This window comes from Muntiacus reevesi, chromosome 19 (assembly GCF_963930625.1).
Source record: "Muntiacus reevesi chromosome 19, mMunRee1.1, whole genome shotgun sequence".
Taxonomy (NCBI): domain Eukaryota; kingdom Metazoa; phylum Chordata; class Mammalia; order Artiodactyla; family Cervidae; genus Muntiacus; species Muntiacus reevesi.
This window is the reverse complement of record NC_089267.1, coordinates 36,713,246-36,735,981: the sequence shown is the minus strand read 5'-3', so window position 1 is coordinate 36,735,981 and position 22,736 is coordinate 36,713,246. Positions and strand designations below refer to the sequence as shown.

The following is a 22,736-nucleotide window of genomic DNA, read 5'->3' as shown; positions in this document are numbered from 1 at the left end:
TAAATGAATCAGTTCAAAATTTTACAATGTGCATCTGAAATGGTCACTTTATTTGGAAGATTTCTTCTGCTGCTATTTTTCACAATTTCACTTGAAACACAAACTCAGTTTAAAAATATTTTCTCCAAACCAACGTAAGAAATTGAGGACTCCCAAAATTAACTACTATATAGGAAAAACTTAATTTCATAGATTTACCATGTTACACTTTTTCATTAATTTTTACTAATTAGTAGATATATAAACATAGTTTGGATTTCAAACAATAGATCTGTTCTCATTAAAAATTCTAGCTTTCAAACTAGAGAACCAAATTGACTTCTTTTTTATATTATTTTCAAAATTTATTTTACTAGGTGGCTGGACTGATTTTCTGGGGAGAGAATTCAGAAGCAGATAATAGTATAGTTTTTGTTTATGTTTATTAACATTAATTTTACATGCTAGAAATGCTGGATTGATTTCTGAAAGCTGTAAACTCTAAATGTATGCCAGTGACATCAAAATTTTTCACCTTTTGAGGAAACACAAAAATTTTATAGCAAACCCAATTCAATAATCCTTAACAACTTAAAGTCTGAAATTCTCTGTAACAAGTTTTGTATCTTTCAGTGTATATACAAAAAAACTGATTTACATTATACATTTCAAGGTGTATTTTTAAAAATCCAGTTTGTTTTTTTTTTAAAGGGGAGTGATGCTGGTAATCTATTGTAAGATGGCCAAGAGAAAAGAATATGTATTTCTTTCTACAGACTAGTTCACGTCTTTTTTTAATACTGAGAAACAAATGTACACCATATTCTTTATTTTTAAAAGATTTTTAATATAATAAAATTACTACTAGCTCACAATGAAATTTTTTTTCCACAAACAAAACTTGTCTATAAAACAAAGCCTGCAAATCACTCAACGATACATATTTAATGACTAGTGTAGAAAAAAGAATTATGTGTAGAAAAGTAACCCAAACCATATAAATTGTAATACCTAGTATATGCCACAGTATTAGCACGTCCCCTGATAATTTCAAAATGTGGCTGAAGAGAGTTATATCAACATCACTATCTTAGTTTTCCTCTGTACCTGAAGTGAAAAAAATAGTATATTACACTGAAATTCCAATTAGAAATAAAGACAGCACCACTATACTTAAAAGGGCAGAAAATCTATCCTTCAAAACATTTTATTGCCTCTATTCTCCAGCCTCTAAGTTTCAGGTGTTACACTTTCAACTGCATTCAAATGCCCCATCTTAAAAACTCCATATCATCAAAAGCTTTGTCACTATTTTAAAAAGAAATATCAAATACCATTCTATCAAATCTCACTAACAACACTGAAATTTTTAACGAAGAGAATTCACATTAAAAGATAACTGCTTAGAATGAGTGCTTGAGTTTGGAAAGTGCTATTATCTTGATAGCCCACAGGAAAACTGACTGTAGTAATAAGATGAATGGTGATGCAAGGAGCATCAAGTGGGAAATGCTATCTAAAATCCCATAGGGCAGTACATAGCTAGAGAGCATCTCTTTCTAGGAGGCAGCTCCATTATTTCACATAGGCAGTTCAAAGCGTGTAGAAAAGCAAAGCAATTTAAAATCTTGCAAATCTGGCCACTATCCTACTTATACTATCATAAATCCCCAAGAGCTTCTGAGAACGTAGCTTCTGTCTCCCCACCCCACTTGTTCGAAATAGTTTTTGAAAACAAAACAGCGTATTAAAAAGCGTATTGTCTTAAATGTACGTGTATTTAAAATGCAATCCTACAACCCAGCATAGAGACATTGCTTTAATGTTTGCCTTGCTGGGCTTAGCTGTGGTTCTTATGAAATTGACGCTATGAAGTGGGATGTTTTACACTGGGCGACATAAACATGCATTTCCTACTTCCGCGGATACACACTTCCCTGAAAGCAACGCACCTGGGGACGGAGCCCTGCCCCCAGACTCCGAGGCTTTACTTGAAACTCCAGAGTTACGACCTGCCCTCACAGCAGAACCACATGGTCACCTCAATGAGAAAGATTATCTGGCCCCAGGCGCCACTCTTCAGCCCACAGCATCTCCAGAAGGGGCAGAGGAGAGCGCTGATAAGAAGAGGCGACGAGGAGCGACTGACAACAGAGCTGACACTTCCCTACTCCTCAAGCCGTTTCCAGCAAGGGGCACTTGGGAGACGCAGAGGGTGTCCGAGGTCCCACCAGTCACCCACCTCAGAGGGGGGACCCTGCGCGCCCGCTCACGGAAGACATGGCGCGGCCACCTGACCCAGTCCTCCTGGGCGAGAGCGACGCCCGCTCCGCCTGCCCGCGCGACCCCGAGTGCGGACCGGGCTCCCGACCGCCGCACGCAGTGTAAACACTCGGCGCCCGCCGCCTCCCCGCCTGGGGTTGGATGGGGGAAGAGGGGGCGGAACGCTCGCGCGGACCCACATTTTTGCGCCTCTTGTCACGCTCGGGAGGAAAAGGCGAGGAGGGCGAAGGGGAGGGAAGACGCGGCAGCGATCAGCCTAGAGGGCCGGCGCCGGCGGCGTGCGCGCGAGTGCGCGGCGGGGAGAGCTGCCCGGGCGCCCGCCGCTCCCGCCCGCGCCCCGCGCCCGCTTACCTGCCGGGGTCGCTCCGAAGATTCGCACCACCGGCACCTTCTTGACAGGGGCCTGGGTGAGGGGGGATTGGCAGATATCCAGTCCCTGCAGCGGGCTGGCCATGTAGTAGTCGGCAGTCACTATCCTCACTGAAAACATGTTTGCCGCCGCCGCCGCCACCTCCTCTTCACTAGCGACCTGGCAACGGCAGCAGCAGCGGCGGTTCCTTCCGCAGCGGCGGCCCCACAGCAGCGGCGGCGGCGGCGCCCCCTCCCCTCCGCGACTCGGCCCCCTCCCCTCACACTCAGACACGGCGAGCCGCGGCGGCGGGCGGGGCGGCGTGGGCACTGCTGCCGCCGCCTCCTCAGGAGCACCCGGCGAGGGGCAACCGGGGAGAAGCCCTCGCGCTTTCGTCGGTGCTGCTGCTGCTGCTACCGCCACTGCCGCCGCCGCCGGGAATCACACGGGCTCCTCGGTCCCCGGCTGCAGCTCTTGTTGCCATGATGATGATGTCACGGACGCAACCACTGGGGGAGGGGAGAAGGGGTTGTGTGTGTGTGTGTGAGCGTGTGGGGCGAAGGGAGGGCCAAGAGTAGTTGGGGGAGGGGACACGGCGGGAAAGGGAGGGAGCGGGGCGGGCAGCCGAGCGGGACACCCAAGCGGGGGGCCGAGTAGGTGTTTTCTCCCCCCGCCCCCGGGCACGCCGCGAGGGCGGTGGCTGCGGGAGAGCCGGGCCCGCGCGGGGCACGGGGAATCGATGACTCGGCCGGTGGGCACGGCCACCTGGGGTGAGGGGCAGCGGAGGGAGGGGGCGGTGGAGCACCGATGTCATGGATGGGCTCTGAGGGCCCGGCGGGGAGGGGGACGCCAGTGTTCAGGGTCGTTTTTTGGCGGCTAGGCGGGATTGGCCGGAGCCGCGGCGATCGCGCTCGCTTCGCCGACCGCCATTTCACATCCTGCAGAGAAGGCGGGGGCAGCCGCGGAAACGGCCTTTTACAAGGTAAGAAAACCCGCCCGCGGGAGTAGGGCGGGGTGGGGGGAGGAGGCGAGGCGCAGATCTCGTGCCGCCGCGGCCTCGCGGGAGGCGGGGGCGGCGGACGCAGCCGGCCCTTCTCAGGTAACGCCGCGGCCTCGCGCGTGGCCCAGGGGCGGTGCGAGGGGCGGGGGCGCGCGAGCGCGGGCTTCGGCCTATAAAAGGGCCGCCCCGCCGCTCCCTCCCGAACGTGCGAGACGCCGGGCCCCCTCCTCCTCCTCCTCCGCCGTCGTTCTGCAGTGTCTGCACCCGGCCGGTTAATGAGATTTATTCACGCCTGGCTCTGCTCATCTTTGCCAGGGGTTGGCAGATCCAGTGCACAGGGATTTCCCACCGCGGTGTTTTTCTCCCGCCCCTGTGCTTCCCTCTCGCCGTAGTATATCCTTCCTTGGTTTCCTCCCGGGGCCTGCAGGCTGCGTCCCGGGCGCGCGCCTGGACATGTAAGGACTTGTCAGTTCCCAGTGACCTCCTCCCTCCCCTCCCTTCCCTGGCGGAATGTGGGATTAAGAGCCCTTCAGCGAAATTTTCGGCCAAAGAAGAGGCCCTTGAAAGTCACCGCATCAGATGTGGACTCCCAGTGTTATTCATTAATGGTTTGTGTGAGGGTTTACTAGCCTAAGGCCAGAAAGCAAAAGGGAAGGACCGTTAGACAAAACAACTTCATCCAAAAAGGAGGGGGTGCAGTTGTGAAAGCGAGAGGGGGGAAATATAGGGTACTAGGCGATGCAGCTGGGTTGTCCATAATATTGGAACCGTTAGGTTTTTTGTCTGACTTGGGCACTAATATTGGGCGTGACCTTGGACAAATTGTTTTTTTTTTTTCGGGGCCTCTGTTTGCTCATCTGTGAAACGAGAGTTTTCACATAAAAATTTATAAGAGTTTCTTCCCAGCAAAATTATTTAAGCAGTAGACGGCAGAAACCGTGTTTTCAAGTTTGAAATATGCCACTGAATTAGGACTTTTGACAGTCATTTTCAGTCTACCCAAATTAGAGATCATTCTTTCATACATGTATTTCCAGGTGTATTTTAATGGTTAGTAGGTTGCTATATATTTGAAGTGTTGTGAGAGATCCTCATTTGGAATACTGTGGTTCTCAAAGTAGGAAAACCAGAAGGCTCAAAGGGACAGAGCACTGGTAAGCTGTCTGTAAATTCCATGACATACAATGCTAATAAGAATCTGTGCTCCAGGGAATTCGAGACTGATTACCACATCAAATTAGCCTGCGTTTTCAAGCTGAGAGCATGATTATAAGCATAGGTAGCAAGATTTCTACTAATATACAGAAAATTACCTAGTATTTTAAGAGGCAAAATCTCTTAAGTTGATTTAAGTTTTAGAAGGCAGTGGAAGTGATTTTTTTAAAGGACTACCATACAAAATGCATTTTCTGGAAAAATACCTTGTACAAACTGAATATCAAATGCACAGTACCAGTGATTCTCACAGTATTCTATGCCACTAGAGTGTTCTTTAAAATTTAATATTTGAAAAAATATTTAATAGTTTGGCCCTTACTAAATCACATTTTTGAGGGATGGGACCTGGAAACCTGTATTGTTAGCAACTCCACCCACCACTGTCATGGTTCTTTGGTAATACAAAATCATGAGTGCCTGTACTATATTACAATCTAGTAAATCCATAATATTTATACTATTCCTAACTAGAAAAAGGTAAAAGTGTTCTTGCCTGGGAAATCCCATTGACAGAGGAACCTGGTGAGCTACAATCCATGGGTCACAAGAGTTGAACACAATTTAGTGACTAAACAATTACCAACCATCAAATTCACAGATTAGCTATTTCTAGAAAATGTTTTCTTTCCTCCTACTTCTTAAATCAACATTTACTTTAAGAAAAGGGAGTTGCAACCACCATTCAGATCCTTCTAGAACTCCAAGGAAGGAAAGTTCACTCTTGAAGAGAAACATTTGCAGCATGAAATTAGGATATTGTGTCCAGTTGCATGTAATTAATGCTCAGATTGAAAACCTGACAATACTCCCCTAATTAATCACTGTCAAATGTGTTTTATCAATATATTCTTCAGAGGTGAGAAAGAGCTCTGGACTCTTAAGTTAGAGAATGAAAAACCATCATTTACTAGGTAAATGAGTTTGGAAAGATAACTGTTTTGGGGGATTTCTTTCCTCATCTATTAAATGGAGAGTAATTCCTGTTTTAACTTTTGTGGGATATTATGAGATAATGTATGTGAAAGTATCATCATAAACTTTGACATCCAGACATTTAACTCGTCTGAAAACAGTAAAATCATTTGGAACTCTTAACCGACATACAATATGAGAAATGCCAAAATTGAACGCTATACTCAATAACCTTAGAGCATCTATTTGAGTTGTTGTTACTGTTAAATGACTGTTTGCCAAGTGATTTGAGATATAGTGAGAAAGCAGACACGGTTCCTGCTCTTAGAGATTTTACAGTCTAGCATCATAGAAATGTATTATAGTCATATCAATCAACATTTGATCATCTCTTCTAGTTCACTGACCTATGCTTATCATGTCATGCCTTTACTAAAAGCCTGCTCAGCCTTTTATACCAATACTGTTCAATGTCTATTAGCATCTGCCTCTTAGCAATTTATAATCTAGAACAGAAAGCAATGGATACCATAATTTTTGGCAGATATTATAAGACGGCTTACTCAACACTTATCCAACCCCCTTCTAGCTTGCTTTTCTGTACTTTAGAAGTTAGAAAATTTTAAAATACTGTTTCAACACTGCCTTGCAACTGGAGTACTGGCATGGATGAGTGGTGTGCTGGTAAGTCATTAAGGATGGCTGGAGGAGGGGAAAGACCCTGATTTCTAGTACTGACCAGTTTTCATTGTGTGAATACTCCCAAGCTATCAAATTGGTTTCACTGAATGGGGAGTTAGTTGGAGAAGAAGCTGACGATTACCAGCTAGCTTCAGCCTTTCACTCCTTGCGACCTAGTTTCCAGCAATCAAATGTGCCCATTCAAGACACAGACCTGAAAATGAGCAACACAGTGCCTCTACTGCACTCAGGGCAATGGGATTTTCTGGCAAACACCATGACAGAGGTGTCTGATTCTTGAGTGGCTGGGGAGGAATTCTGGCATTTTGGGAGTCATAGGTGCTGACTGGCAAGTGGTGCCATGGTGGGTTTCTGCTAGAATAGCAATGTGATGTGGGATGAATGTTCTTCCTGGTGTGGTTTTTTTCTGGATGTTGTTTCTAGCAATGTATTATCCAAGCCTGATTGTCTGGTCCTCTCAGAGATCTATGAGCTAAGTAGTATCCTTTAATCCCTTTCTGCTTAAACTAGCTCAGTCACAGTCAGCTACACAGTTTGTTGAGCCCAGAGCAAAATGAAAAATGTAGGGCCCCTGTTCACAAAGCAGGAAAAAAATTGCCATTACATGTACTGAAATATTAGGCTTTTTCTTTCTTTTGTCATGCTGTTTTTTTTTAATTTATGTTTTAATGTTATTCTGAGTATAGAAAAATTAGAATTCTAGATTATTAGCATGAATTTTACCATTTATCTTTAATTGTGCAGTGCCATTTATAGATGCAAATAGAAGAGCGTTTAACTCATACACGAAATCACCAAAACTACACAGTTCATGTTTTGTAGTTTATACGTGCCACAAGGATGTATTTTGTGCTTTTCAAGCAGTGTAAATACTGCATACAACCAACTCGGCTATTTCTTTCCCTTCTTGGTATGAGCACAGCCTATCAACCTGAGTAAGGAAGGACTGAACTGAAAGGAACTCTGGGTTGCCCTACCTTTCCCCTTCCTTCTGTGTCATCATTTTCAGTGAAAATGGTCATACAGGAAAGTAGCACACAACAAGAAAGGATATGATAGAGTTACTTGGTCACTTGTGTGTCTTAGGATGCTACTGTCTTCTTTCTATACCTGACACAAGTTCTGGTTGAATTGGAAACCATTGCCTCTTAGAACTGTCAGTGCCTCCACTCAATCAGTCACTGATGTGACATGCTTGCCTTGTAGCCACTTTGTAACTCTCCGAGTTCCTGTACTGCTTAGGTTCATCATAATCCTTGGGAGGCATTATACTGATGTATGCAAACTGGGCAGTAAGGAAAAAGACAAAGAGGCTGCCTCCTCTCCTTGGCTGTATGATCCATTGTACCACTGACTTCTTTTGTAAAACAGACACTCAGACATAAAAGTATGAAGATTTTCAGCACGGTAACGGCAGAGCGTGAAACCGAGCAGTGGGCCTGTGTGACCGCACAGTGTGCGCCCATGAAGCTGACCCGGAGCTCAGTGTTTCTCAAGGGGGGTTCTCTGATATTTTGGATGAAACAATTCTTTATTGTGCAGGATATTTAACATCCCTGACCCCTGGGCACTACATTCCACTGTGATAAAAATGCCCCCATGTATTTCTAAATGCCCCCAAAGAGGGAGTTACTTCTCTCTACTGAACTCCTGGAGTGGACTCCACTGTCTGCAGCTAGGAACCATGATCATTACAGATCTAGGAAAGGTCATGTGCAATTTTTGCTTTAGATTCTCAAGCAGAGCAAAATACAGAGTTGAGTTAAAAAGATTTCAAAATTCTCATACCTGGGAGAGCAGAATTATGGTGATCTTTTCTTTCCATTGTCAGAAAAATAATACCAACGACCTTGGTGATGAAGCAAACATTTGGGAATGAAAATTTAAAGGGGACCAGTGAGTTTTACGTGTCAGTTGCATATAAATGGTAGTTGATCTTTTCTAAGGGAAATTTCTACTCAGTCCTTCATACAGTGTCTGGCCTCTATGAAACCATGATGGAAAAGAAACTCATTTCCTCCCAGAAGGGATTTGGAAGACCTAAGTAAGTATGGCAAACTCTGGAGGCAGTTGCCATCAACTGCTCGCTCTCAAAAAGACTTCATGCAGGTTTCCCCCAATTTATTCACAGCAGTCATCTGGGTATAAGATAGGCACATAAATATGTATTGCCTGAATGATTAATAAAATATTTTTTTACTAAAAGAATGGAGTTTTATGTCTCTTCTTAAAAAACTGAACGACAGTAAAATTAATCATTGTGGTGAGAGCTGAATTTCTCTCTGTTCTTATGTTTTTAACCAGTTAATCTACTCAGTCACAGGGAGAAACAAAACTTTCCAAAAACAACTTTCAACTCTTCCACTTCCATAAATTAGCAGTAGTAGTTTTAAGGGCGAGACCAATGAGCCTATAAATTAAAGAAGATGTTTGAGAGACAAAAAGAAGTTTTCAGAATAGAGTAATATTAGAGCTGATGCTTGCGCTCTCGAGCACCCTCATTTAAATTACATATCCAGAACTAATATTGGGGCATTTCCAATGGATTATGCCTAGGCCAGAAGAAACCAAACCCATATAATGAGTAAGGTTAGTTTAAGTTTTCAGTTTAAATAATCAAAATACAAAATCTTACAAGTAAGTGTCTGTAGACATATCTCAGGGTAGTTTTCCCTGGCCCCAGAGTCCCCACTGCACTTAAATATTCATAGCTTAAATCACACTGCAGGAGAACTTCCACCAATAATTGTTGTTATTGACAGTGAACTCTCCTGGGTTTTGATCCTCATTTTACATCCCCATTCCAGGAGCCAGGAAAGACTATTTACTGTCAGATGTGTAGGTCACAGACCAACACTTGTGTTTCCTTATTTCAGTAAAATGTTTCTCTAATCTTAAAGGTTTGAAATGCATAAGAAAGAAAATATGAAAAACCATAAAATATAGGACATTCAATCCCACCCAAAGGCAGTTATGAGTAACATTTTAGTCCATTTTTTCCCTAGAAAATTTTTCTATAAATACTTTACATAATGGAAATAATATCTTGGGTTCTTTTTTCCCTCTACATTGAGGCAGAAACATTCCCCATGCAAATGACAATTCTTTGTATACATTATTCTAATGGATGAAGAATACACTGTGTCATGGACGTACAATAGCTTCCATTTTCCTATTGTTGGCTAGTAACAGAATGTTTCAAATTTTATGTTAAAAATATCACAGTGATTAGCTCTGCTTTGGATCCTACTCTTAACTTAGCAGGAACTTACTTTACTGTTTATTATTTGACAAGAGCGTCAGTTCTCCATACATGCTATGTTCTTCCTCTCCAAAGAGGAGAGAACTGTATATGATTTTCTTTCTGCCTGGTTTGTTCTTCCACTCTCCACCTCTTTTGCCTAGTTAGTTTACTCTTTAAATTTCAGGTCAAAGGTCACTTATGGAGGGCTTCCCAAACTCGGTATTTGGTTATGTTTCTCTGTTACACACTCTAATTATACTGTTTTTTGTTTTTTTTTTTTTCCATAGCACTTACCTTTGGTTGCAGTAACCCATTCATTTGTATATTATTTAATTTTTGTTCACCCCCCAACTAGAATACTATAGTCATTATCTGGATAAGCAGTGATTATAATGCTGTTATAAACACAGGCCAATTAATGTGATCTCATGCGTATCACTGATAAAATGGGTTAAAGCTTGAGGTTGAAATTAGTCCAAAAATACTTAGGTGCCAGTTATTATGCTAGGTGCTAGGAATATAGAAGTGAAAGTGACGGGCATGATTTCAGCCTTCATTCTTATAGTCTAGTGCAGGGTTTGGGAAATTTTTCGTATAAAGGGACAGATAAATTTTAGGCTTTTCAGGGCGTATGGTTTCTACAAACTACTCAACTTTGCCACAGAAACACAAAAACAATCATGAATCACACATATATAGAAGAGTGAATTCCAGTAAAACTTTATTTAAAAACAGGCAGTGGGGCTGGATTTGATCCATGAGCTGTTGTTTACTGATCCCTGGTCTAGTGGAAAAGACAGCTATTAAACAGATCATTTGAGATGACCAAATACTTCAAAAGAACAGGGTGCCATTCTCACATGGCAAAGCTGTCCAGCTTAGTCAAGAGAGAAGAATAAAGACTTTCTTGAGGAATATGACTCAAGTTAATATTTAAGGAGGAAGAGGAGTTATCTGGGTGAAAGTAAGGGTAACAATAGGGACCTTCCTGTGTCAGTACATGCTTAAAAACAGAAGCAAGGTTTTTCATAGATTGTAATGACACAAGTTTAGCTGTTTTCTCTTGGTCACCTATATTAAGCACGTATTTTACTCCTTCCAAGCATTTTGTATTGTTTTAACTTTTTGTTAACTTCTGGTTGATATCTATAAAGTCCTATGTTAGATGCTAAGGGTGATTCAAAAAATGTAAGACCTAGCTCTGTGCTAAAGTATTATGTAATTGACCAATAAATTGTAAGTTTCTTGACATTTTGACATTTCATTTTTTTCCTTGCACAGTATCACACATATGGCTGGTACTGCAGAAATAATTTTCCCCTGCCTTCTGCCTTGCACCATTTGCTGACAAAATGGTGTCCAATATAGCCACTTCTGTATTACTTGGACAAAACTTGCTGCTCTCTGAAGCAGACAATATTCTGAAGTCATCAGTAACAGTAATTTCAGCTTGTTGAAGGTGGGGGTTGTTTGTATAAAGGTCAGCCTGTCAGTAAATAACATGCCAACCTGTTCCTGTTCCTTGAAGATCGTAAGAAACCTTTGTATGTGTGTTTTTATATCTTTAAAAAAAATTTTTTAAAGAGTAGTGGGAAACTGTACCCAGTGGTCTCACCAGATGTTTTCAAACCAGAACTAGGGCAGTTGAGTTGTAATTTGTTTTTAAAACATTTATTTCCACAAATTTATGACAGCAGGGAACTGAGGGTTTTTTTTTGTGTGTTTTTTTTTTTTTTTTTTGCCTAAACTAGCAAGTAATTTTAGCAGACCTAGCTTTAGGATGAAAATATGGGACTTCCCAGATGATCCACTGAGACTCCACTCCCCCGATGCAGGGCCCTGGGTTCAATTCCTGGTTGAGGAACCAGATCCCACATGCCACAGCTAAGATCAAAGACCACGCATGCTGCAGCTAACACTTAGCACAGCCAAATATTTTTTAAAATGTGAAGCAGAGGTTCTTGCCAAGTTTAAAAAGTACAGCAAAGATTAGTCTTAAGAATGAGGGGAAACATTACTCATTTTTCTTAAGCTGCTGCTTCTGCATTAATGTGAACTGTTCTTAGACTGGAAACTTATATAAATAAGGGAGAAAGATACCTTTCTAGAATACCCAGTCCCCTGTACTAAGCATATCCAAGGTCTTTCAAAACTTAATTTATTAGTGACCATGACACTTGGCTACATCTTCCTCTTTATCTACATTCCTGCCCTCATCCTGAGTAAATTCATCACCCAAAGAGACAGCTTCCTAGCACCAGCCTCAGAGTTCCTTGATGTGATCTTCAGCCTCTCGCTTCTGTTGCCACATCGAGTATCTGGTCATATACCCACTGTGTTTCACCTCTGACTTCAGAAATACAGACTTCACGTCTGGCCAGATCTTTCATCCTAACTCGCTGTCTCAGTTACTCCCAGTACAGAAATTCTCAGTTCCCTGACATCTCGTTTCCAGTGCTCTTCCCAACTCTGCTGCAGCCTCTCCCTTCTCATGTTTCTCTGAGTTGGGAACTCCATTCCAGAGACTTGACTTCTTTCTCCCTATCAGCCTTCTCCTGCCTTCACTTCTTTTGTCTTCTGCTGCATTCTGTTTTAAATTATCACTTTTGCCAGGAATCATGTCTCCTTTGCTGTGTTGCCCTGGTATCACCTGGGCAAACACCAGTTTAACTAGGTGTCTGCTCCCAGGTTGCCGAGTGCACCCAGATAGAAAAAAGTAACTGCTCTGCTTATTGGCAGTTCAGTTCAGTCGCTCAGTCATGTCTGACTCTGCGATCCCATGGACTGCAGCACGCTAGGCTTCCCTGTCCGTCATCAACTCCCAGAGCTTGTTCAAACTCATGTCCATCGAGTTGGTGATGCCATCCAACCATCTCATCCTCTGTTGTCCCCTTCTCCTCCTGCCTTCAATCTTTCCCAGCATCAGGGTCTTTTCCAGTCAGTTCTTCACATCAGGTGGCCAAAGTATTGGAGTTTCAGCTTCAGCATCAGTCCTTCCAATGAATATTTAGGACTGATTTCCTTTAGGATTGACTGGTTTGATCTTGCAATCCAAGGGACTCTCGAGTCTTCTCCAGCACCACAATTCAAAAGCGTCAGTTCTTCGGTGCTCAGCCTTCCTTATGTGTTCAACTGTCACATCCATACATGACTACTGAAAAAAACCATAGCTTTGACTAGACAGACTTTTGTCAGTGCAATAAATTCACCTTTGTTGGTAATGTGAAATTGTTAGTTTGTCGGTAACACTAAATTCAGGACCTGCAATCCCAGCTGGATCATTCTCTATCCATACTATTGGGAAGAGAAAGTTTTCTTTATAATGTATTAGTCTCTATTCATCTGAACTGCATGCTTCATAAACCAAGATACAATGTTATAAATTCTTTGTATACCCAAAAGTAGTTTTAGGCTGAATCATTTCAATTACATTAACCTCTCTGATTCTCTAATTTAGCTTTTGTACTCACTTTCCTGTTTTATGTTATATCAATAGTTTGGGGTCTTGTCTATCCAATAAGGTAAATTTTTAATGTTTTTAAAATTAGTATTTGAATAGTCAAAAAGAAGAGTCTCAAACATTATGGAATGAAATGATAATGGAAGGGAAATCACTACTATGATTTAGCCTTTTAGAGGCAAATCCAACTAGTCTCCAGTTGTAACTTGGGGCCAGAGGCCTAAGGCTCAGCTCACTTGATTCATTTCATTCTTGCCTTTCCCAGCTTCCCCTTTCCATCATTTCTGATCCCACAGATCTCTAAGAGCACACTCCCTTTCCCCCCTGAAGTAGCAGGGAAAGCAGTGCTGCATGGATGGGCAACAGCAATGTGTATGTTTGTACATGTTTATTGAGTGGCAGCATGGTCAAGAATTCAGACTCTACAATCCAGCTTCCCTGGGTCCCTGCTCTGTGATTTTGGGTGGATTACTTTCTGTACCTCAGTTCTCCCATCCATGATACACAGATGATAATACTAAGTTCCTACCTCACAGAGTGGTTGTGAGGATTGAGTTGTTGTTTTGATTGAGTTGTTGTATCTGATTATTTTGCAACACCATAGATGGAGCCCACCAAGCCCCTTTGTCCATGGGATTTTCCAGGCAAGAATACTGGAGTGGGTTGCTCTGCCTTTCTCCAGGGAATCTTCCTGACCCAGGAATTGAACCTGTGTCTCTTGCATTGGCAGAAGATTGAATTATGTGCTTTAAATAAGTTAATACCTTAGAACTGGTAAGCACCCAGTAACTGTAAGCTATTACTCATAACTTAGAATAATAAATTACTGTTCATTGGGAGGACTGATGCTGAAGCTGAAGCTCCAATACTTTGGCCACCTGATGTGAAGAGCCAACTCACAGGAAAAAACCTTGATATGGGAAAGATGGAAGGCAGGAAGAGAAGAGGGCGACAGAGGGTAAGATGTTTGGATGGCATCTCTGACTCAGTGGACATGTTTGAGCAGACTCAGGGAGATAGTGAAGGACAGGGAAGCCTGTCGTGCTGCAGTCCATAGGGTCACAAAGAGTCGGACACAACTGAACAACTACACAACAACAGTATTATTAGTAATATTTAGAGCTTCTTTATTACCTGAAATACACTTCATTAAGAAATGATGGAAAGGGGAAGCTGGGAAAGGCAAGAATGAAATGACTCAAGTGAGCTGAGCCTTAGGCCTCTGGCCCGGAGTTATAACAACTACAGACTACTTGGATTTGCCTAAAATAGTATTCATTAAGAAGAGAATAATGATGAAAGCTGGGAGCTATAGAATTGCAAAAGATCCATGAAATGGTTTAGTCCATTGGTTCTTAACCCAGTAATATGTGTCAGGATCACCCATGAAGTATTGTAAAGTCACACTTAGCCAGACTCTCCCTTCCCACGTCTACCAAGTCAGAAATACCAAGTTCTAATGCCTCTTCCTCTAAAGAACCGTTAAGCTAATTCAGGTCTTTAGATTTGATGAGGAGGAAATTGAGATTTAGAATAAGTAACTTGCCTAAAACCCCAAAGAGTATGTGGGATCCAGATCACCTAGCTCCTTGGTAAGTCATCTTCCTATTCTTCTACGTTGCTTGCCAAATACTGACTTTTAAAGAAATTAATATGGGAGTTTATCCTTGTTTCAGTAATATCAGAAAAAATAATATAGGTTTTAAAAGTATACTTTTTCAGCATTTAATTCAAAACAAAATTTATTTTACAATTCATGCCAAGGACTACTGCATGTTTACAATAGAATTTAAAGTGAATTTTGCTGTGCATTTCATGTGGACATTAGTTTTTGCCACAGTGCTTGCTGCTAATTAGTATAAGAAAACACTGTGTGTGGCAGAGAGCTGCTCAACTCAACCGCACAGACTGACAGGCAAACCAAACAAATGTTTGATAAGGAAAGGTAGCTGTAGGCATTAAACTCTTTAGAGCTCTCAATAATAAAATAGGCATTTCTGGTAATTAGGATTTTTTTGTTTTATGTTAAAATTTTTTTAAAAACCTTTGTGAAATATTCTTGGAATTTTCCAGGCTGTGAACAGTCAATGTAGGAAAATCAGTGGTTATCAGGGTCGTGTTTTTCAGTGGTTAAGTCGTGTCCGACTCTTTGTGATCCAATGGGCAGCAGCACACCAGGCTTCCCTGTCTGTCACTTATTAGGTACCATTTTCTTACTGTAGCTTTACTAACTGGTAGATTAAAAATCTAAAAAATATAGCAAAAATTTTTTTCTGAATTTATGTATTTGGTATTGAGTACTATGATATTATATCTCTTAAAAGTGTTTTTCTCTATCCAGTAATATAAAGGAAAAAAAATACATTAGAACGTGTATGTAATCTTGTGCTAAACAATCAAATAAGGAGACACGGCAGAAGCAAGAAAATGGAGCTCAAATTAAATCTCTCAAAGCAAATTGATTTATATTTTACTATGTTTGCAATTATAAATTTATTTCCATGTATGTGTTTCTTTGCTAGAAATGATAAATGGCTGCCAGCCCAACTTCTGATTCTTAGGCAACTCCATTCTACCAACAAACCACTCCTTTTGATTTGGTAAGTGCGATGCATAAGCCCCTAAAGAACTCTACTATCCCAGACCCCCATCCACTTATTATGAACCTGTTATTGTTTCTACTTTGCTTTGCCTTACTCCATACCGTTTGCTCTCCACATTGTCTCAGGTTTGGCCTTTGGATCTTTTTAATTGATGTTTGTGTTTGGCCTCCTGGCATCTGACTACAACCTGGTCATTTTTGGTTTTAGACTCACCTCCTAGTTCTGAGCACCAAGACTTATATCCCTTGATTCCAGCAGTTCAGGAATTCTGATGCAGCCACTGACTACTTTCTATAAGGGATCAGTCCCAAACACTAGCCCCATATTATACACATCCCCTTGTGCAACAGATTATAATCACCACTACTGTGTGTAAGGCACTAGAGTAGTTTCTGGGAAATACAGAAAATTAAGTAGTAATAAAAAACTTCTTAATGCTCTTGAAATCCGGTAAAACAGATAATACAAGCTTATAATGAAGTTTAAGATAGTATGTGTTCAACTCTTATGAAATATTTATACAAACAAGACATTAGTTTAAAAAAGTTCCAAATAGAAAGATCCTTAACTCGGGAGTTAACAGGTATGTGGTACAAGAGGGCATGACCAAAAGAACCTGAAATGTGAGTCATGGATTAAAAAAGATTAGGAACACTGACTTCCCAGGTGGTGCTAGCGGTAAAGAACCTGCCTGCAAATACAGGAGGCATAGGAGACTCAGGTTTGATCCCTGGGTTGGGAAGATCCCTGGGAGAAGGGCATGGCAACACACTCCATGTTCTTGCCTAGAGAATCCCATGGACAGAGTAGCCTGGTGGGCTATAGTCCTTGGGGTCACAAGTAATCAGACACGACTGAAGCAACTTGGCTTGCACACTCACACTGACAAATGCTAACTAGACTTTGAAGGTGGGGTAGGGTAGAGTATACGCCATGGGACAAACACATTTCAAAAAGTGGAACCAAACCAGTAAGAGCAGAAAAAACATTGTTTGTCTAGACAAGGTTAACAGTATAAGTAACAAGTGGAAGAAAGCCTAGAAAAGTTGGTTGAAACCAGATTATGGAAGGCTTTGAATACTGAGGGGTTTACAGTTGGCAAGCATGTTTTGGGGAGTCTAATAGTTTTGAGCAGGAAATGATGATCGGTTTGATTTAGCATTGCTATACAGGAAGGATTTGGTAGTAAGGAGATAGGCAGGCAGAGACTACAGACCAGGAAGTCAGTTAGGAGGCTAACACATATACTAACCTAAAGTAAGGAGGGCCTGGAGATGATTTCATTAAGTGCCTGTTTTGAGTCCGGTGCTGGTAATACAACTGAGGGCTAGGTCCTTGTCTTTAGTCTCATGAGATATTGATCTCTTAAAGGCTCCTAGAGGGGTCTCAGTGCAGACCTTTGGGACCACTTCTGATCCTTGCTAGGGAGTTAGATCCTCATTTTACAACAGAACGTATTCCCTACCTTCTAAAACTACTTTTCCATTTTATGAGTCTGCTGAGGCAAAAGTATCCCAACCACTTGCACATAAAGAGAAGTAACTTATTACTTAAAACAAGATAAGACAGGAACACTACACCAGACAAGGCAAAGAAGAAAATGACATGTCTTAGAGAGATAACTGAAGATGATGTGAAGATGAGAGGAATGAACTGGAGGTTAGATTAGGGGCAAGAAAACCAGTTAAGAGGTTGTTGTAGAAATCCACCTGCTTGATTATGAGGGTCTAATCTAAGACAGTAAGAAAGAAAAGGAGTCCTTTGTGGCTACTTCCACCATAATCCTTTCTATTGCTGCCCTGGTGCAACTCAGGGTTGGGTAAAGGACTCTCATTTGAAATGAATCTTGAGCAGAGAGACTTAAGAACACAAGAAACACTGTTTACTTCTTCTGACTTAGAGGTAATGTTTCTACTGTCAAGTAGGCTCTTTTCTTGTTCCTGTCTTATTTGGAACACGGTTTACCAGCCTTCACGTTGGTTCTGTGAACTCCCAAATAAATTCTTGTTTTGCTGTAGTTAGCCCAAATTGGTTCTAAGGGCTTACAATAAAAAAACCTCTAATTGACACTGTATGTGACCTCTGATGCACCTGTGGATAACCAGGTGGAGACTGTTAGTTAGAAATATGAAACTAGAAGAATGGTTTTCAAAGTGATGTATCAGCATTACCTAAGAACTTTTAGAAATGTAAATTCTCAGGCCCCACCCCAGACTAACTGAATATGAAACTTGAGGAACAGGGCCCTGGCAACCTGAATATCAGTAAGCCCTCTGGGTGATTCTAATGCACACTGCAGTTTGAAAACCAATTGAACTACAGCTTAGATGGGAGTTTGGGGGTGGAGATAAAGGTGTGAGTCAAATCAATGGCAGTTGCTTTGGGGGGAAATGAAGAAACTCCCAGAAGACTATAAGAGAAGATAAACCCCTGAAGTGGATGAAACAGTCAAAGAAGTTGATAGTAGTGCAGTCCAAGAGCGGGGGATTTTAACGGAGGTGTCAGGTGCTATATGGAGGCCAAACTGATTGGACAGACCATTAAGAGGTTTTGGTGTCAATTGAGAGAAAAGTGGTACAGATAACAAAAATAAGTAGTGAGAGAACAAAGGTAAAAAAGAAAAAAAATACAATATACTTTTTGCAGTAGGTTAGGAGTGCAAGAAAGTAAATTTGGATAGATATCTCAAGTTAGCTATTGCTGAATAACAAACATTCTAAAACACAGTGGCTTAAGACAGTAATTATTATAGCTCAAGTGTCTGAGGGTTGGCTGATCTCTGCTGGGCTTGCTCATACATCTGAAAGCCTATTGGGGGCTTTCCTGTAGGCTGGGCTCTATTTCACATATCTGTCATCTTCCTGGGACTCTGACTTGCCTAAGCGTGTCTTTCTCATGGAGATGGAAGAGGAGTTTTGTTTTTGGCTTTTTTTCATTGTAGTATTTTTAAAATTATAGTACAGTTGGTGTGCAATATTATGTAAATTACAGGTGAACAATATAGTGATTCACATTTTTAAAAGGCTATACTCATTTATAATTATAAAATATTAGCTGTGTGTCCTATGTTGTACAATATATCCTTGTAGCTTATTTTATATAGAATAGTTTGTACCTCTTAATTCCTGACCCCTATATTTGCTCTCCCCCACCCTCTCACCACTGTTAACCACTAGTTCTCTATATCTGTAAGTCTGCTCTTTTTACCAAATTCACTAGTTTCTTGTGTTTTTTAGAGTCCACCTATAAGTGATATACAGTATTTTTCTCTGACTTATTTCATTTCATTTCATTCCATCCATTTTGCTGCAAATGGCAAAATTTCATCCTTTTTTGTGACTGAGTAGTACTCCATCATACCTGGGTACCACATCTTCTTTATCCACTCATCTGTTGATGGACGCTTAGGTTGCTTCCATGTCTTGGCAGTTGTAAATAATGCTGCTGTGAACTTTGGGGTGCACGTATCTTTTCAAATTAGTGTTGTTTTTCTTCAGGTTTTTTTTTTCTTTTTTCTTATCTGGAAGATGAGTCTTAAGAGGGCAAGCAGAAATGTACAAGGCTTCTTGAGGTCTATTTTCCAAACTCACACGCTGGCACTTTTCCTATATTGTATTGGCCATCTTATGTGACCAGGCCCAGATTCTAGGCTTGGGAAATAGAAACCACCTCTCTAGAGAAATTGCAAAGTGACGTGGTAAAGGCATGGGTTCACACAGGGGTGAAGAATTGGGACCATTAATACTGTAGCAGGAATGACAGGAGCATGCGCGAAAGTAGAGACAAAGGAATATGTAGGATGAAGAAGAAAGTGAAGTAAGGAGAAAGATCAATACCGTGGGTCAGAGAATTAACCTTTGAAAAAAAGGAAGAATACATCTGGGAATTTGAATTAGATTTAGCAAATTAAATTCAAGATGCCCAGTAAAATTTAAACTTCAGGTAAACAATAAACAAGTTTTTAGTATTAACTATGTTCTATACAATATTTGGCTGGAGAAGGAAATGGCAACCCACTCCAGTATTCTTGCCTGGGAAATCCCATGGACAGAGAAGCCTGACAGGCTACAGTCCATAGGGTTGCAAAGATCTGGACATGACTGAGCACTCATGGCATGGCATACAATATTTGATAGGCTCTCGGTACATAGTTTGCTATTTTTATTACTTTAAATACCATTTAAATATTTCTGTAATGTGGTATTTGGGGCACATTTACCCTAAAATATGTTTCCTTATTTATTTGAAATTCAGATAACTCCTGGCAACCTGCATTTTGACAACCCTACTTTGGATGAATTTTCAATAAAGCCATGGTAAGATAATCTGCAAAGGGCTAGATGGGTGCATTGGGGGATTTAATCCTGGAAGAAGTTTGGAACAGCTGCTATGGACTCTGTGCAGTGTCAGTGAAAGGACTGCTGAGCAGTAGTGAGGCCCACTTACCGACCAACAGCAGAACTTTTTCTCAGGTCAGCAGCAATGCTCTGAAAAGCAGTGGTAGCAACCGAGATCGCCAGTGCAGGCGGCCGCCTTGGTGCATGTGTAGGCGAGGCCTGGGAGGGGTTTGGGGCACAGCTGAAATGACTAGGGGTCCAGGTTGTTTATAGAAGCCGGTGAGACCAGAAGGTGAATTGGGAGGTAGAAGATGAAAATGGTTCAGAGAAGTGGAAGTTCACAGTGCAGAAACAGAATTTACAGTCTTAGAAGAATAGCTCTGTGATAATGGGGTTAAAAATCCAATTACATGAGGCAGAACTGGAGCTAAATTAAAAGCAGGAGCTCTGGAGACAAGATACCTAGCTTTGCATTACAGGTGTGTGATCTTGGTCAAACAATTAAATTCCCTGTGACTTAGATTTTATATGTGTGGTAAAACATGAATAATAATGGTTCTCGCCTCATAGGGTTACTGTGAAGATTAAGTGAAATAAACTGCACATAGAACAGTATGCCTTGGTGTTTGCTATCTTTTTAGTATTTTACATACCATTTACATGTATCTATAATCAATAAATGTGAATAGAGACTGTTATTTGGAAGACAAGTGGCAAGTATACATTGTTGTGTTCTGCCTTCACTAACAAATGCCCTGTCTGGAGAATACACAGCTACCTGTTGAAGTTGGAGCTCATGCAGCCTTTACCACTTTAGTTTACTTTTCTCTACTGTTACTACAAGAAAATAATTACCCTGCTCAAGTCATGTCTGTCTGCTCATTTCCCCCTAGGTGACCATGCTTGGGGATTTTCATAGTTTGAGTAATTCCCCGGAGCTCTGCCACCCAGCAAGTTAGAGGACAAGATTCCTCCCTGGGGATTGTAGTTCTTGGAATGTCAGCAGCTTGTTTTCATGAGGTCTGCACCCTGACCTGGCCTGCTGTTAGGAGCTGTTGTGTTGGTGGTTTATGTTGTTTTTAGTTGTTTCTTCCATCTTATACAGTTATTTGTATATAAGGATTTTTGAAAAGTAAATGTCTTATGGGACTGTTTTGCGTCTACAAAGAAAAATTAAAACTGTTTCAAAGTAATTACTTGTGTTTTTTATGTTTCTCTTTAAAAATAAGTGAATGTATTAATTGATATTGCCTGGAAAGAAAATGAAGACCAGAGAAATGGCTGTGCTCTTGGTGTTTTAAAATAAGGTAATATTATTCTCTGTTTGAATGGAGCCTTCTAAGGAATTACCACAGTCTCATACACAATCGACTTAAATGCATTCTTTATCTTTAAAAGGAAGCAGAATAGGATCATTGAATAAATCACACGTGTTCACAGCCTTGTCTGGTGTAATCATATACTACACAAACACGTTACTCTGCAGTCAGGAGGGTAAGGGGACATTTGAAGCAGGGCTTGCCCTTGCAGAGACCTTTTTTTGTTTAAAGAATAGTGCAGTGAAAGACCACACAGTAGAAGATAACATGCCGTCCTCCACCTTTATACTTTCTCGTTCTCCTTTGTTCTCTAAGGACATCTGTGGTAATGATTATTCTGTATAACTCATAGGTACATAGAAGGCATATCATATTTCACTTAATTTTGTCTCCTATAATTATTGCTCTCTTTTACATCATGCTATTGTAGGTTTTTAAAATACTTTGTAAAAGATATGAAAGATATTATCAGACATTTATTAGTTGGCTGTGGATATCTAAAGAGTGTATGTTTTAACTTTGAATTTAGTACAGTTACATTTTAGGAAGTCTAGTAGACTTTTATCAAGCTACATCTTAAAGAGGTATATATACTGAAAGATGAATTTCATTTTCCTTTTTTTGCATCAATTCCAATGAATTTTTTTTTTTACTTAGACATTTAAAAGACATTCTCAATTATGAAAAACAGTGATAAGACATTTTGGAGGTTTTAAAATAGGTCCATTATTTCAAATGTTTTCAACATTTTGATAGCTGCTTTGCTGTCTATATTATGGAGGAGATTCAGAATTTAAGTTTTTACTTCTTTTAGGGGTTCTTACATCACCTCCCAATTTTGCCCTAGGTTGATCCCTTGGGGATTTTTGAAATTTATGTTTGAAAGGGTCTTTTTTTTTTTAATGAATGCAGTAATTTTTATTTGAAAAATTTTCCAACAGGTTTTATTTTTATTGTGGAAAATGTCAGACATATGCAAAAGTAAAGCAAGTTATGTCTGAGCTTTAAGTGAGATGTCAGTATAGGGACTATGTTAATGCAGCATGTTCAGGGACTCAAGAAATTTTTGTGGCTTACCACATGCTTGAAAGAATTTGTATAAATCAAATTTTTTAAATTGTTCAATCATTTCCCCATCTATAACAGATTGTATTTCAAATGTTTGTTGGTTGTTAGCCAATTTTGGGACCTACAGATGTGTTTCTCATAGAAACAATCTTAAAATGGCTATTGGCTTTTCAGCCTAGCTCTCAGTAATTTATCTAGTTCATAGTCAAGGGAAGCCCACACATCACTTTTAACATCGTATCAGTGAGAAAATACTTCTTTT

The 22,736-nt window shown here is 40.9% G+C and overlaps 1 protein-coding gene and 1 long non-coding RNA gene across 5 annotated transcripts in view; one reads left to right on the top strand and one right to left on the bottom strand.

The window, feature by feature from the left end:
* Positions 1 to 3,133, bottom strand: part of REV3L (REV3 like, DNA directed polymerase zeta catalytic subunit) — a 175,499-nt gene extending 172,366 nt beyond the window's left edge. The window contains exon 1 of one of the 3 annotated variants that reach the window (XM_065911638.1): positions 2,614 to 3,133. In XM_065911638.1, the coding sequence (XP_065767710.1) occupies positions 2,614 to 2,752 (139 nt within the window). In that variant the 5' untranslated portion in view covers positions 2,753 to 3,133. The remainder of the gene's footprint in view (positions 1 to 2,613) is intronic. The other 2 variants (XM_065911639.1, XM_065911640.1) reach the window with 2 other exon arrangements.
* Positions 3,134 to 3,627: 494 nt separating this feature from the next.
* Positions 3,628 to 21,280, top strand: LOC136150844 (uncharacterized). 2 transcript variants are annotated; one of them, XR_010659941.1, is made up of 4 exons: positions 3,628 to 3,710; positions 15,670 to 15,747; positions 20,005 to 20,066; positions 20,981 to 21,280. It is a non-coding gene; the product is annotated as an uncharacterized lncRNA (long non-coding RNA). The 2 variants fall into 2 exon arrangements; XR_010659942.1 differs by lacking the exon at positions 3,628 to 3,710 and adding an exon at positions 3,844 to 4,066.
* The last annotated feature ends 1,456 nt before the right edge of the window (positions 21,281 to 22,736 follow it).